The following is a 13,047-nucleotide window of genomic DNA, read 5'->3' on the forward strand; positions in this document are numbered from 1 at the left end:
AACACCGCCTTATCTAGATAATGAATTGAACGGACTCTTGAGAACTACATTCCGCTCATATCCATTCGAACCGAGGAATAACGAGGAAATTATGACACTATGATATATTCTCTATAGCTATCGCAATAACTCGGCATTGGTGGTGAAACCAGAACACAGGTCCAAGAAGGAGAACTTGCGCAGAGAAGAGCAAAACAAATTGAAAAAAAAGTCACCAAGATGGACTAGATGGGAATCAATCAACAGGGAGCGATACAGATACTGAAAATGACAATTCTTCAATGAAGGCGGGCATTCGTCGTAATCAATATGACCAAAGTACTAACGGCAAGAAATAATCCAAACTATTAGATCATCGCTATAGAATTAGTTAATAGGTTGAAGAAGTGGGCAAGACTTCAAGGGAACTAGGCTAATGATGAAGTAAACAACTCGGTAATCTCAGAATGGACCCAGAAGCATGCAAATCCATGGGCGAAATGTAATATGGAAGCTGTTCGAAACGCTAACAGAAGAAGAACGGCAACCCCCTGCTAACACCTTGTACACGACGAGGGATGATATCGAATGGGGGAAATATGGTAAAAGAGATGTAATGAAAGAAGTATAATTGTACAGAGAAGGGTTCGTTCCGCTCGTTCATTACTAGCCAGCTGTCGCTACTTCCCGACTTTCCCAGATGCGACGCATCATGAGTTCGGTTTCGTCGGGGTCTTGTATTGTTTCCGAGCCCGGCACTCTTGCCGAGGTGGCAGGGTCGGGGTGGGCGGCTTCATCGGATGTGGAGAGAATGCGGTGAGAGGGATGTTGGGATTTGCTGCCGGAGGGGGGCGGGTCGGTGGGCTCATTCACGAGGTCGTCGGGTTCTGGAAGGTAAGTCTGAGAGACGGATGTATGCATGTCCGCATGCTTTCGTCCGATTAATTGTCTGGGTTCGGGGCTGACGCTGCCTTGGCTGCCGTCTTGTTGTTTGCTGTCGCGGAGGTGAGTTAAAGCTGGCGCAGATTTGATGGGTTTGCCAAGCGACGAATGTCGGTCTAAGCTAGAAGTCGCGCCTCGTGAATCATTCAGAATGGCATTTAAGCGCCTGAAGCTGTCGCCGGTGGGAGACTGGAATCGGCGGACAACGGTCAACTCCAGGGTAGTTTTCTCGTATGCTTTCCGAACGTGCTTGGTTTCATTGTCATGTACCGTTCCACTGGCTCGAGCGGATCCGTTGACAAGGCCTCTGCCCGGCTCGAAAGCCCCAGCGCCCGGTCGGGTGTGAGGTGCAGCAAAGATCGGGTCCACGACAGAGGGGGGGGCTGCGGTGGACACGCCGTCGGGCGGTGATGTGTTCAATGCTGCAGTTCGCTGTAACCACAGCTTTTGCTGTGTGCGAGAATGGGGTTCTGCGCCAGCGGGCCTTGAAGGCGGCGACGCCCGTGGCTTTTTCGTACTAGTTGCGCGATTTGGCGATGGTGGAGTTTGGGGATGATAGTGTGGGAGGAAAGAGGATGGAGTGTTTGGATCCGAATCTATGCGGGAGAATGAATTCGTCGTTGGTTTGTTATTGATGATAAATTTGGAGACGCCGCCTTCGATGGATGAGGACGTAGCATGGGTTGGCGTGTTCGCCAACGTGGTGATAGACGAAGACATCGGTCGTCGGGAACCGTCATGGCCAGACGCTAAGTTGGTCAGGGATACATTGCGAGAAGACTGATCCATCACGGTCGGCTTGACGGTCGCAGAAATGGAAGACATGGCCGGTGGTGCTTTGGCAGAGACAGACGGACCCAGAATCCGCGATGCGATGACGCCGTTCTCACTAGGGCGGGTAGTCTCGACGGGTGTCTCGTCGGAATCGGACGGAGGTTGCTGTGCGGTTTCTTCGTGGTCGTGGTCGTGGTCGTGGCCGTGGTCGTCGTGATCTTCTTCGTCGGAATAGTTGTCGTCACCGAAACTCTTGCTCGTCGACTCTGGCAGGCTGGTGGCTCGAGGAAATTGCGGGTAAGAGCGCTTGACGAAGGTAAGGGGGTCGACCAGAACAGCAGGATTCTCCGCACTCTCTTTGGATTGTGCCACCGAGCTGCGTCTCGTGCTTTCAGGCGACTGCGTAGTATCTTCCCAATCAGCTTCGTCGTCGGAATCCGCCAACTCAAATCCCACGGTCTTCTTCTTTCCGGAGCTCGTATGTGGACGGTCGGTGACCAGCGCTTTCTTTCCGAGGACGACTGACGTATTGCGTCGAAGGGCCGGACTCGAATTGTTCTTCTTCATTGATCCTGTTGTGGGGTGTGATTGTTCCGCAACTCCATCCCAACGAACGTGATGCCCGCGCGGGCTAGCGGCAGGTGTCGCAGGGGCGGATTTCTTGCGCTGATGCACGCGAGCGGTAGCTTCAGGGCCTATTTGTTGGCTGGAGAGGTGTCTTTGTAGCTTGTGCAGATTTTTGCCGAAAGAGGGGTTGCGGTGATGGTTGCGATGGCCCCCGCCGACTAGATGGGGACGATGGGGCCTTGAGGGGGCTTTCTGGGTGGTGTTGGAGGACTGGGACTGAGACAGCTCGCCTTGGTTGGAAGGGGTGCGCGTGACAACGGCGTGAGAGGAAACCGCACGACGGCCCAGTCCGGGGCGCTTGACGGGGGAAGAAGTATTGGAAGTCGGCATGGCGGCCGTGGCAGAAGAGGAGAAAGTACGTAGTTGGTACTTGTGGTTAAAAAACAAAATTCAAAAAAAGAAAAAACAAAAAGAAAGAGGCGTTTAAGGCTTAAGCAAGGAAGGACTGGCCCCGATCGGGTGACGAGCAGCAGCCGGGAAGTTTCCCCGATTCAACGGCGATTGGAGGAGGCATCCACCAAGTGATACAGCAGATTGTATGTATCCGACGGGGCGGGTCAGTGAGCAGCAGAAGTGGTGTTGCTTTTAGTCTCTTGGTCTGTGGTGAAGAAGTACTGGAGGGGTTAAACGGGAGAATGAGAGAAGAAGAAGGGGAGAGAGACAAATCGGTGACGGTCCAGATTCCCGCCGATTGCGGGGGAGACGCAAATGACGCAGAGTCCGGTTACACCACTCGCACCAGGGAACTGAGCTGGTTGGCTATGACAGAAAGAAAGAATGAAGAATTAAATAAAGACGGGAAGAGCAAAATTGCAGAGCAAAAGTGACTTTAGGAGGAATGGGGATGGAGGGGAGAGTTGCAATTAGATACGAGAGGGGAGAGGGAGAGGGAGGGAGAATCAGCGGGAGGGGAGAAAGGAAAGAAGAAGACGTGGAAGAAATGAAGAAGGATTCCCGAACCAAGAAGAAGAACCAGCAAAATGGAACTAACGAAGGAAGGAAGGAAAACTGGAAAATAGAGAGTCCAGACCAGCAAACCAGGCCGGATTTGGTTGGCCTCGCCCTGTGGAATTGAAAAGCACGAAAGCATCGCCACTCCTGTATTATTACTTTACTCATTCTCCTATAATCATTCATAGAACATCAACTCAATTTCGGGGCCTGCAAAAGTAACCAATCCATCTGGTATCATTGTGCCAAAAGCCTACATAAAACATAAAGAATAAAACACCAATCGAGGAATCGTCCCCTCCTCCAAAACCACAACTTGACCGCTCCTCACCGCACTGACCACTCACCCTATTCACCCTGTCCACTCTACAACTCAATCAAACTCTCCTCAACCGGCGGCCGGGATGGGGCTGTTTGTTGATATGATGGATGCGCACCAGGCACACTACCAGAAGGATATTCTCCTCCCTGTGGGTTGGGATGTGTTGGAATCCCCTGTGGATATCCTGCGAAAGTTGTAGGGCCGGGAGAAGGCTGTTGTTGACTATAGAATGACGATCCCGACGGGTCCGCGGGCTGCGGCGGCTGCTGCTGCTGCTGCGCTGACGGTTGACCGCCAGGTTGCATCGAATTAGGATCCGGAGGATAGTGCGAGTAAGCGGGGGCCGACACTGGGTCTGCCGGGGGTGATTGATCCGGGGCACTCGGAACGCCCGGGGCCGACGGTTGATAGTGAGAGTCATGTCGCATCACAGGCGACGGTTGATAAGGCGCCTCCGGCTCCCCATGCCGCGGTTGCTGGTATGGACTCGGGTCTTGTTCCGGGTGCGGTGGAGGTGCATAAAATTGCGTGGGTGGCGCATAGGGGGAAGGATTGCTAGGGGGTGCCGCATTGGCGCCGCCTATGTGAGGTGATGCCACCGCATGAGGGTTTCCAGTCCACGGCGCGTTGGGTGGCATAGTTTGAGAGGGCTGTGGGTATAAACTCGGGCTCATGGTCCTGGCGCGTTCTCTCTCTGACGGAGGCTGCGAGTAGGGTGTGCCGGAAGGCTGGAAAGTTTCGGTGACGTTGGGATTTCCATAATAATAGTTCTCGGTGCCTGACTTCGCCTCCATTGCGGGAGCGGGCATTGTGGGGTAGATATTGGGATATGGGGATCCGCCAGGGACCCCCCCATAACCCAAGTTATGTTGAGCGTAGGCGCTAGAGAGACGTTCCTCTAGCATGCGGTCATAGTAGCGAACGACTGTCGAGAGCTTGGCATGGAGGTCCAGCAAAGTGTCTACGCCCGCGCCTCATTAGCTGCCGCGACAAATCCTCCAAAACAAACAATATACGTACCGTGCTTGCTCATCGTTTCTCCATAGCTTCTAGCCAACTTAGGCCGGAGCGCTCCAATGCTCTCATATAGTTCCTGAATCTGAGGTTCCCGTAAAATAGTGCCCGGGGGCTGATGTTGCAGTCGGTCAACGAGAGCTGCGAAGAGATGGATGTTTTCGACTTCCACAAGGCTAAGCTCATAGGGATTTTTGGGGATCGGCGCCACCCCTGCGCCCGCATGAGTCGACGTATCAGCCACCGGGGCGTTCTTGAGGGCGGCTGCGTGCTTCTGCTTGTGTTGTTCCATATCCCGCAATGATGCCTCGATGGCAGCCTTCAGGTCGGCATCTTCCTCTTCCTCTACACCGGGCTGACTGACGGCTTTGGGAGGTTCCGGGACGATCTTGTTCTGTGGAACGTAACCGCTTGAGCCCCTATTTTGAGCCTCCTCTAAGCTCATTTGCAAAGCACGACGCAAATCGTCATCGAAGCCGCTCTCCGCTCGTCCCCCACGAGGCTCCATGACGCTAGACTTGGTGATTGAATTGTTCTTGAATGCAGATCTATCGGAAAGGGCCGCAGATGAAAAGGCCTTCGAAGTCAATTTGGCGTAGCACCCGTCGTCCACTCGAACAGGCTGGAGGATTCCGAGATGAGGCAAAGGAAGCGTCTTGCTGGAACACTGTGCATCAAAGACATTGCCGCAGTTGCGACAATGATGCTTGCGGTTCATGAAGCTGAAGGCAGTGCGACAGCGCATACAGACATCGGAGTCAATCCATTCGGGCGGCTTTGGCAGGAACACTCATGTCAGTTCGAGGGCGTCGTAGCGATCACAGTACCAAGGCCAACTCACCGCACTGCTTTCCAGCATGCTTCCACTGATTTGAGTCTTGGGTGGAAACCGGAAGCCTTCATCCTGAAGCCTCCGATAAGTTTCACCAACATAGCTCAGATCCATACGGCCTTGAGCTGCCATGGCCCAGTCTTGTATCAATTCTAACATCTTCGCTTTCACTTCGTCATTCAGTGGGAGGCCCTCGGTCTTGAGGAGGGAGACGAGGTTGTCCATAAACTCCCGGGATGCAATCTCCGCCAAAAAGTGAGTACCGCCATTTTTCACACATGTGTCTGTCAGCTGCGATGCATTTCACCGTCAGTTCTAAGCTAGACCCAGGGCGGAGTGTGAGGAGGGTAGACGTCTTGCGACTCACTTTCAAGGTCGCTAGTTGGATGTTCGGATTCTTATTCTCAAGCCGCCTCTTCAAAGATCTCATCGCCTCCTTCGGTTGAACGCTCTTTGATCTTATCAGGTCGGAAATTTCGAGGTTGAGAGCGATGTCTTCCCTATTGGCGTGTCAGTGAGTCGTAGCATGTGATTGACCGCAAGCCAAGGCAGCATGCTGAGGGAACAGCCATAACTTACAAAGACGAGGCAGTCGCCTTCTCAACCTGATCATCGAGCGAAGACGCTGACGAAAACCACCCCGCCATGTCGTGATGGTGCGCAATTGACGATCTGCCGGGGACGGCGACGAAGGTACCAGATGGCTATGACGTTGGGCAGCAGCTGAAGAAGCAGCAGCAGCAGCAGGAGAAGGAGGTGGAGACTGAGACTTGGTGAACAATCGGAAGGGCTTTTTCGCGCAGAATGAGAAGAGACCGATAAGAAAGGGCGATCAAGGCAGCAATAGAGACATAACACTGAGCTCCAGGCAGATCGAATGCATGGAGGGATAATGTCGGGGGGAGTGTAAGTAAGGTAAATGGGAGGTAACCAAGCTTACCCTTAGTCTAGTACTGGTAGGTACGCGGGAGTACATAAGTTACCTTCCATGGGACAAGCATGTTGGCACGGGCAGTCCTTAGTCTAGTTACGGAGTAGTTATTAGTTATTGGCGGGGGCGGTGAGTCAGCGGGGATCAGGCCCCAGGCAAACAATGGTAAGTACCCGTAACATGTGGCGTCATAGCCTAACGAGGGCGGTGAGGCGGCGAAGTGGGCATCATTCCTGCGAATCCATTACCGTACTGTACATACACCCACCCCATCATACAACATCCCGCAATTCGTCTGCCTTTGACCACCTCGTTCCTCTCCTCTTTTCTCCTCCTGTCTATTCGTTCTTCCTTCCTCCATTCTCCGTCGGGCTTCGTCTTTGGCGCATCTTTCTCTTCTTCTCCTGTCTTTCCACAACCCCCTCTGTCCTTTCATTCTTCACGCGTTTGGATACCCCCGTCGAGTCGTGGGATACCCCTCCGATCTGCTCCCGCTCCGAGCCACCTTCGAACAACTACCGATCCATCCCCGCCTTAGCTCCGACAACTTTCAGGTCATGTACTGAAGCTTCCCTTCTCTCAATCGCCGTCTTGTATCATGTCCTCAGATGCAGCGGCTTTTCCCTCTCCACCGGATTTCGCCCCGTGGGATAATGCCAGGCGTCCTCGATCCCTCGGAGTCATGCCGACAAGCGGGCGGCCAGTCGGACTGGCATCGCAGCAAGTCGGCAACAATCAGAGCGCCCCGGCAAGCCAACCGCCGTTGTTTCCCAACATAAAGGATCTACAGGATGAAGCGGCAGCTTTGGATGTCAATGAGAATGCCTCGGTATGTTTGAGACTTGGGTGTAGCGCTTGCCACGGTGATACTGCAGTTTATACTGATTGAGACCTTTAGCTTAGTGTTTTGCTTGAGCGAGCGCAAGTGGCCATAAACCAAGCCCGGGAGCTTTCCGACAGCGACCAACTAGATCGAGCCTATGTGCAGTACCTTCGTGCCTCTGAAATAACCATCAACATTATTCCCCACCACCCTGACTATCGTGCGACAGCCAGCCAGAGACCGGCTTGGTTCAAGAGATTTGCCGATTTGATGATGGTAGGTCGTCGCATATTCACGCGAGAAGCCTTCTTTAAGCTCTTGGACTATTAGATCGGGGACTAATCTATTGTGGTAGGCGGTGCGGACGAAACAAGGGACGATGGATGATATCAAACAACAGATCGTGGAGAACAATCTAATGACAAACGTGCAACCGGTTGGACCACCGTATTCACACTCAAGCCGGCCAAAGTCAGAAATTCTGAGTAGTGCTGCCTCTTCCGTGAGGAATTCGACGCAGATGCCGATCTTGTCACACCATCAACAAGATTTTGAGCTACAGACAAAGCAGAATCGATACTCTAGTCCTCCATCTGATGCACTCGCACAAAGATTCGCAAAGCTAAGGATGTCACCCCCTGACAGCACTCTCTTAGAGCCCACACAAAACGGGACGAACAATATGTTACAGTCCGCGCCGCAAGTTAATCCGTCGCAAACTTCGGCTCAAGCGTCACCGCAAAGCTCCGTTTTGAGCTCTCCGACACGACGGCCCTTAGGGCCTCGTAGCATGGGATCCCCCCATGGGGTTCCTGCTCTTCCCCCAAAGGATCCTCTCAACACATCCCTTCCACGGGCGCCCGACCCAGCCTATAGTCCGATTTGGACAGTGCCATCACAGGGACCCTCAAACCCGCCGCGGACCTCGACGGAAAGCTCTCGCCCAGTCGACCCACGGTATTCTCAGCTCGCAAACTCACCTCATGGAAGCCCGAGCCGGAATGGGTTTGATGATAATCCGTACCGATCCAGAACCCCAAATGGTGTGCATCAAGTGCAGGAGATCCGAAGCAGCAGTGCTGACCTCCCACACAACACTACGATCACTCCGACGGAGCTACTAGATTACCTCCGCAAATACAACATTCTGCTCATCGATGTGCGGCCCCGGGAGCAGTATGATAGTGGGCATATATATGCTTCTTCAATCATATGTGTTGAGCCGGTGGTGTTAAAGGAAAACGTATCAGCTGAAGAGTTGGAGGAGCGTCTTGTGGTGTCGCCGGAGTATGAACAGTCATTATTCGAACGCCGGAATGAATTTGACATGGTTGTGTACTATGACCAGAAAACATCATCGGTTAGTTATCTTGCTGGCTCTCCCGTTGGCACGACAGCGCCTCATCTCCGAGCGCTCTACGATACGCTTTACGAGTTCAACGCCTATAAACCCTTGAAGGACGGTCGACCACCAGCATTACTTCTAGGCGGCCTCGACGCATGGATTGATCTCCTAGGCCAACAATCACTTGCCACATCCTCCACCGCTGCTGTGATGGGATCCTTGCAGGCAAAGCGACCACTGCGAAGGCCCGGGCGACCGCTTGGAAGAGTGCCTACGATGGTCAGCGCTAACTCTAGCTTAGAGGTCAGGAAACGACGACTGCGCGAGTACAAACCACTGAATAACCAAGAGCTCACTGAGTGGATGGAGAAGTCCAAGACAGAGGAAATTGATGCCAGTACATATGTCGAAGAAGATGAAGAAGCACTGACGGAGGAGCCTGTTGGGGAGGAGGAGGTTCCTGCCTCGCCCTTTGTACAGAATTATGAAGACTTCTTGCGACGCTTCCCCGAACCAGGTGCGATTCAGCAGTCAATGGTGGCACCACACATACGACCGGCGGGCACTGCTGCACCGAATTACGCTGCTCCTGTGCCTGTCGCGCCCTCGCGGCCGCCTCCGGCAGTTCCACGGCCTAGCTATAGCGGCGTTTCGGACGGCCGGCACATCCAACCTACTCTGGAGCGGCAGAGTTCGGCCACGAAAACGGCACTTTACACCCCTCTGTCCATGTTGAGTCGGCTCAAGCTTCCTCGCACTGGGTTGACCAATTTCGGGGTGACCTGTTACATGAATTCGACTCTCCAGTGTCTCAGCGCGACCTTACTGCTGAGCAAGTTTTTCATCGATAATCGGTTTCGGTACTATGTCCAGAAGAATTGGAAAGGATCCCAGGGCGTCATGCCAGGGCTTTTTGCGAACCTGATCCGGTCGCTGTGGAAGAATGATGTTGAGGTAATCATGCCTACCTCATTTCGAAACTTCTGCGGGCGGTTGAATCAAGAGTGGGCGATCGATCGCCAGCAAGATGCCAAGGAGTTCTTCGACTTCGTTGTGGATTGCCTGCACGAGGACCTCAATATCAATTGGCAGCGCAACCAGCTCCGCCCTCTGACCTTCGAAGAAGAGGTGCAGCGGGAGCGGATGCCGGTCCCCAAGGTCTCCAAAATCGAGTGGGATCGGTATTGTCATCGCGAGGAGTCCTTCATCTCCTCACTCTTCGCCGGGCAACATGCGAGTCGATTGCGCTGCACCACATGCAAACGGACGTCCACCACGTACGAAGCCTTTTATAGTATCAGCGTGGAAATTCCTCCGTCTGGAACGGGAGACATCTACCAATGCCTTCGTAGTTATTGCCAGGAGGAAATGCTGAGCGGCGATGAAGTGTGGAAATGTCCGTACTGCAAGTGTGAGCGGGTTGCGACCAAACAGATCATCATCACGCGGGCGCCTCAGATCCTGGTGATTCACTTCAAGCGATTCTCGGCGTCGAAGACGCAAAGTGCGCGGAAGATCCATACCCCGATAGATTTCCCGCTGCATGGGCTGCGGATGGACGATTTCGTGTTCTCGCAGCCAACTCCGACCCCCATTCCGAACGGTCATTCGGCGACCGCACCCTCGGAGACGACGATCGCGACCGCCCCTCCCTTCACGTATGATGCATACGGCGTGCTGCGACATCTTGGGTCCTCGATGAGCAGCGGACATTACATCTCTCTGGTGCGAGATGCGCAGCGACAATGCTGGCGCAAGTTTGATGACGAGCGGGTGACGGATTTCAACCCGCGGGATCTGCGACCGAAGGAGCGGTTGCAGAACGAGCAAGCTTACATTGTATTCTATGAGCGAGTGCCCGCGAAATGAGGGCACCGCTGAGCATCTTCTTTTCCTTTTCCTTGATCCTCCATACCCTCATTTCATTCAAGCGATTATGTTTACAATCTGCTTGATTTTGTGTTACAGTGCCATCCCGTGAGTGGGATGGATCGACGCCAAACCACCGAATCCCGATTGGCATGACATAATTACAACTATTGCCTGCATATTTCTTTTTTCCCCCTTTGCTTTGCGTTGACTGGAATGTTCTCTGGCGAAGACACGACTGCATGATGACTGGCTGTGAGCATGTGACGAATCCTATACCTTGTTTTTATTATAATGCTTAACTTTGTCCCTTGTGATTTAGCCCTCTCCGAGTTTAGATCTGCTTTATAGCATGGATACATGGATGTTGAATAGGTAGCGTTGTGTGTTCAGCGGGAATGAACGGATTGACTGCTTCTGCTCGCACTGGAATAAGCAAAAACGACTACGGAGTACTGGTGACGAACCAGTCGACTAAGTACTTTTAAGTCACCCGGGAATGATGCAGTCAGCTCCGACGGGCTCAGACGCCGGACTCTCCCCCAGACCGGCAAACGGACTTTGCAAAAACTAGGTACGAGAAGGTTCCTGTCATAGGGCACCAGCTCCGACACGCATAGGAAGTATAGGAAAGTCCGTCGCACTACCTAGGACCTAAACAAACCAAACCAGTGGTAGTCCGCCAATCGAGCCAACGAGCACTGGAGCACTGGAGCACTGGAGCACTTTGACTTGATGGATGTGATGTCTAACTCTCTAACTCCCATGGAAGACAATCGAACCTTCGACACACCCTCGTCACTGAAAGCAGTAGGAAATTCCGCCCTTGCTCCGAATTTCCGCTCTAGAAAAGTCCCGATGGGGCTTCCCGGGGGTGGCGGGCAACTGGCCAACGGGGCGATCTTTTCCCCGAGGTTACGGGTAACGGCTATCGAGAGCGGGGAGTCCGTCCCCTCCAGGCTCCAGGTCGGGAATTGTTTGGTTTTCTGTCCGATACTCTGTACTGTGTATTATTCTGCTTGGGTGGTTTGTAGTAGGTTATCTGGTAAAGGATGTATCTATCTATCTACCTGGGTAGTGATGCATTTGGAAAGAGAGGGTGGTGGTACAGCATATGTATTGTACTTTTCGTAGTTATCATCGTATACAATCAGGCTGTCAGATAAGGTGGTGGAGATTCATCTCCGACACCAACACACTAGACTTACTGTAAGGTCTCCGTACTGTTCGCGAGGGGATCAGCAACCTTACCCAGTAATCATATCCTCAGGGTCTAATCCTCACCGACGATTGAACAAACAATATAGCTAGCTGGATGTGCAGGACATAGACTGACTCTGTTCGCTGCATGTTTCTTCTTATACACACACACACACCTTGCAGTTCCTTCCTGCAATCTACCCTTCAACGTATTCTCTTCGCCCTTTTTTTTTACTTTTTTCTTTTTTCTTTTTTTTTTTTTCTTTTTCATTTTGGCACCGCAGGCAAAGTTTGCCTGATCAGGGATAGTGCGCTCTATGCCCAGTGCTCTGACTAAGACGGGAATAAGCGTGCTGTGATTGGCGTAGACGGACCAATCCCTATCAGGCCACTTTTCAAGATTGCCCAATCGGGAAGGTGTTGGGATTGACCTCGGACATCGGAACTCAGCAGAGGAACTAAGTTGGAAGCAAGACAATTCGGTTCTTCACAAGCAACAATGAGATGAGAGGCTTCCATCGAGACGCAGACCTTTGAATCTCGGTAATAGAAGATTGGAAGCTCCCAAGGCTAACTGTGAGTCCGGGAGTGGTCCCCGGGAATGCGATTAGTGGGTTTTTGGTTTGGTCTGGGTCAAAGGTGGCTGCCTCAGGAAGCCACAGCCAATTGATCGACTCCGACTGATGGGCCGGACTGATTGATTATTATTATTTGGATTATTCTTATTCTTGACTATCTCGCCGTCTTTCCCTCACTCTCGCTCTCTCTCTCTCTCTCTCTCTCTCTTCCTTCTCTTCCCTTTCCTTCTCCTCTTCGTTCTCCGCTTAGTCTTCTTCTTCACCCCTCTCTCTTTCTCCTTCAGTACTGCTTCTGCTTCCTGTCTCTGTTCGCATTCATCTTCAGTCCTATCTGGTGAGTCTATTCTCTGCTACCCCCCTAAGACACTCGCTATCTCTTCCACTCCCACTCCCACTCTTACTCCCACCCCTCACCCCGATATCCCAAGAGCAGCGCATCCCAAAGTGATACAAGCACACGGGTGTTTCTGGAGATCTGTACTCCAACCAAGCGCATCGCGCGAACATCGCCTCTTCTCACACCACCATCACCGCATCACCAATCCCCTAACCTGTCTGCCTTGCCCCCAAATCCTCACCACCCACTTCTCACCAACTGCACCTCCAGCCCTCCAAACAAACCAAACCAAAACCAAACCTCACTGACCACCCCCTCAAAAACCCCAGCCCCCAAAACCACATCCAAAATGTCCGACGTCAAGGAATTCACCCTCGCCGAAGTCACCGGCCACAACACCAAGAAGGACCTGTACATGGTCATCCACGACAAGGTCTACGACTGCTCCTCCTTCGTTGACGAGCACCCGTACGTGGCCCTTTCCCTTCACCCCTCCCCCATGGGAAAACACCGATTGACACTG

General features: G+C 52.7%; 4 protein-coding genes across 4 annotated transcripts in view; 2 read left to right on the plus strand and 2 right to left on the minus strand.

Moving 5' to 3' along the window:
* Positions 1–645: 645 nt before the first annotated feature.
* On the minus strand, positions 646–2,652 carry BO66DRAFT_329667 (uncharacterized protein; the record flags this gene model as incomplete). The annotated part of the gene is made up of 1 exon (XM_025644033.1): positions 646–2,652. One exon carries the CDS (start codon positions 2,650–2,652, stop codon positions 646–648), a length of 2,007 nt encoding a protein of 668 aa, XP_025501028.1.
* A 757-nt stretch (positions 2,653–3,409) lies between these two features.
* vps27 (ESCRT-0 subunit protein VPS27) lies at positions 3,410–6,200 on the minus strand. Its single transcript, XM_025647886.1, has 5 exons — positions 6,021–6,200; positions 5,809–5,941; positions 5,451–5,732; positions 4,616–5,384; positions 3,410–4,556 (listed from the first exon to the last, which is right to left on the minus strand). Exons 1-5 carry the CDS (start codon positions 6,086–6,088, stop codon positions 3,640–3,642), a joined length of 2,169 nt encoding a protein of 722 aa, XP_025501029.1. The 5' UTR covers positions 6,089–6,200; the 3' UTR covers positions 3,410–3,639.
* A 770-nt stretch (positions 6,201–6,970) lies between these two features.
* On the plus strand, positions 6,971–10,409 carry BO66DRAFT_329695 (putative ubiquitin C-terminal hydrolase; the record flags this gene model as incomplete). Its single annotated transcript, XM_025644035.1, has 3 exons — positions 6,971–7,201; positions 7,271–7,471; positions 7,551–10,409. The coding sequence occupies 3 exons, from the start codon at positions 6,971–6,973 to the stop codon at positions 10,407–10,409; spliced, it is 3,291 nt and encodes a 1,096-aa protein (XP_025501030.1).
* Positions 10,410–12,873: 2,464 nt separating this feature from the next.
* Positions 12,874–13,047, plus strand: part of BO66DRAFT_329802 (cytochrome b5-like heme/steroid binding domain-containing protein) — a gene marked incomplete at both ends in the record, with an annotated part of 683 nt that continues 509 nt past the window's right edge. The window contains one exon of the mRNA XM_025644039.1: positions 12,874–12,992. Coding sequence (XP_025501031.1) covers positions 12,874–12,992 — 119 coding nt within the window. The remainder of the gene's footprint in view (positions 12,993–13,047) is intronic.

The sequence above is a fragment of the Aspergillus aculeatinus genome, assembly GCF_003184765.1.
Source record: "Aspergillus aculeatinus CBS 121060 unplaced genomic scaffold BO66scaffold_44, whole genome shotgun sequence".
In the NCBI taxonomy this organism is placed as follows: domain Eukaryota; kingdom Fungi; phylum Ascomycota; class Eurotiomycetes; order Eurotiales; family Aspergillaceae; genus Aspergillus; species Aspergillus aculeatinus.

Coding starts and splice junctions, on each gene's coding strand:
- vps27 (XM_025647886.1), bottom strand. CDS start 6,088: ATGGCGGGGTGGTTTTCGTCAGCGTCTTCGCTCGATGATCAGGTTGAG. Junction 5,385..5,450: donor GCATGCTGGAAAGCAGTGCG/GTGAGTTGGCCT, acceptor TTCCTGCCAAAG/CCGCCCGAATGGATTGACTC. Junction 4,557..4,615: donor AGAAACGATGAGCAAGCACG/GTACGTATATTG, acceptor GCGCGGGCGTAG/ACACTTTGCTGGACCTCCAT.